This window comes from Triticum aestivum, chromosome 4A, assembly GCF_018294505.1.
Source record: "Triticum aestivum cultivar Chinese Spring chromosome 4A, IWGSC CS RefSeq v2.1, whole genome shotgun sequence".
Lineage (NCBI taxonomy): Eukaryota > Viridiplantae > Streptophyta > Magnoliopsida > Poales > Poaceae > Triticum > Triticum aestivum.
Genome location: NC_057803.1, coordinates 83,354,365 through 83,356,192, shown reverse-complemented (window position 1 = coordinate 83,356,192; position 1,828 = coordinate 83,354,365). Strand labels below are relative to the sequence as shown.

The 1,828-nt window shown below is 42.3% G+C and overlaps 1 protein-coding gene across 1 annotated transcript in view; it reads right to left on the bottom strand.

Annotated features, from left to right (window-relative positions):
* Nucleotides 1-1,828, bottom strand: part of LOC123085286 (high mobility group nucleosome-binding domain-containing protein 5) — a 4,936-nt gene that overhangs the window by 1,969 nt on the left and 1,139 nt on the right. The window contains exons 2-5 of the mRNA XM_044506906.1: nucleotides 1,295-1,384; nucleotides 1,134-1,217; nucleotides 921-1,064; nucleotides 767-837 (exon numbers count right to left, since the gene is read on the bottom strand). Of these exons, the coding sequence (XP_044362841.1) occupies nucleotides 767-837; nucleotides 921-1,064; nucleotides 1,134-1,217; nucleotides 1,295-1,384 (389 nt within the window). The remainder of the gene's footprint in view (nucleotides 1-766; nucleotides 838-920; nucleotides 1,065-1,133; nucleotides 1,218-1,294; nucleotides 1,385-1,828) is intronic.

Genomic DNA, 1,828 nt, shown 5'->3' with positions numbered 1-1,828 from the left:
AACCGCCACCGCCAAAGTTGCCGCCAGCAACAACTCCGGCCAAGTCACCGGCTCTGGCGAGCCACGCCGCTGCCTATCTACGCCTCCTCCCCTCGCCAGCTCTGGCGAGCCACGCGGCCACCTATCTCCGCCTCCTCCCACCGCCACCGCCACCACCTCGCGCCACCAAGCCAAAGCTCATGGCCGCCACAGCCACCGCGCTGGACCACCCCACCACCTCCTGAGCCGAGAAGCGGCCTTCAGCGTTGTCGAGGCAGGGAATCAGGGGATAGGGTCATGGCATATTGCCCCCTTCCATCCACCGCAGCGGACGTGGCGAGCTTTTGCCTGCCACCCATTAGACAAAATGGCCAAAAGATATTTTCTTTTTCTTGTAATAATGTGGAAATATAGTTGAAATGTAATCTTTTTATGCAAAAGGAGGTGTGAATTAGCCAAAAAAAATGGGAGTTAAGTTTAGGGGATGGCTCAGTTCCCAGTCCCCCAATACCCAGAAATTATTGGGAGTTAAGTTTTGGGACTGGGTTTTCGGGAGTCAAGTTTTGGAGATGGGTTAGAGTTGCTTTAAGTTCATGAAATTATGAGGTGGAGAATTCTCTAACTTATTCCTAATAAAAAATACATATTCAACTAAAATTCAGAGGGTTCTACTGTGATTCTTGGAAACAAGTTTGTTTAAATACCCTGTACAAGCTACCATTATATCTAGTTGGCTAGTCCAAAAAAAAAAACACAGGTACACTGTTTCATAGATGTGGTATCTCACCAAAATGCAGCCATTTCACTATCGGGCACCTGCTCATAGAGCGATTCATAAAATATCCTCAATGGATCCCTCTGTAACAAGAAAGAAAACGATTATTGCTCCGTATGAAAGGAATCAGAACATATCAGATAGGGAAATGTCATAATGGTTATACTTCAGGAGGAGGATCATGTTTCTGCCCTGGCAATTCATACACCTTTCTCTCCTTCTTCACCCCAGCAGCCCCCTCCTTCTTCACCCCAGCAGCCTTCTTTTCATCTTCCTTGATACCAACTTCCTTCTTTATTTTCTTTTCCTCCTTCAATGAATCAAGAAAATAATTTAGAACTATAAACAACACAACATAAATCATGAAAATGACATATACCTTTGTATCATATTCATCTTTTGGTTTCTTAATCTTGGAGATCTTGGGTTTGCCTGCAGCTGGACTTCTCTTCTGCGATTTTGGCTGAAAAGTCCACAACTACTAATCTCAACAACAGAATCGACAAAATAAATCTGGAACAAGAGAAGAAGAATTGTGACCTTGCATTCATCATCAGAACCTGTTTCTTCTTTCTTTACTTTAGAAGCCTTCACCTTGCTATTGGAAGTGCTTTTCTCCTTCTCATTTCCCTAAAAGACACAGCAATGTTATCTTTATACAAGGAAGGAAAGACTGGGAGAAACCAGTAAACTAAATCCAATACATCTCAGCTGAAGATAATTTTGCAACAGAGAAAATTAAATAAAATGGATATGCTACGAATCGCTGTGGGAAGCTTGACAACCCTCCAATTTTTCTCTAACTGAAAATGTCATCCGGCGACATGTCCAGATCTAAGAAAATATTGGCAAATGAGTTTACGAATCCTTACTAATCGCAAAACGCTCGTAAGAAATCCCCGTATGTCAATAAAAATTGGGTGTGTCTAGGGCACATCTAGATGTGCTCTAGTTATTGCACATCTAAGTGAGTGAATCAAGCATAAAAAGAAAAAAAAGAGAAAGAAAGTATTCACACGAATCTTAATGTAAGATCAATGACATATGACTTAGATGTGCAATACTTATGGCACA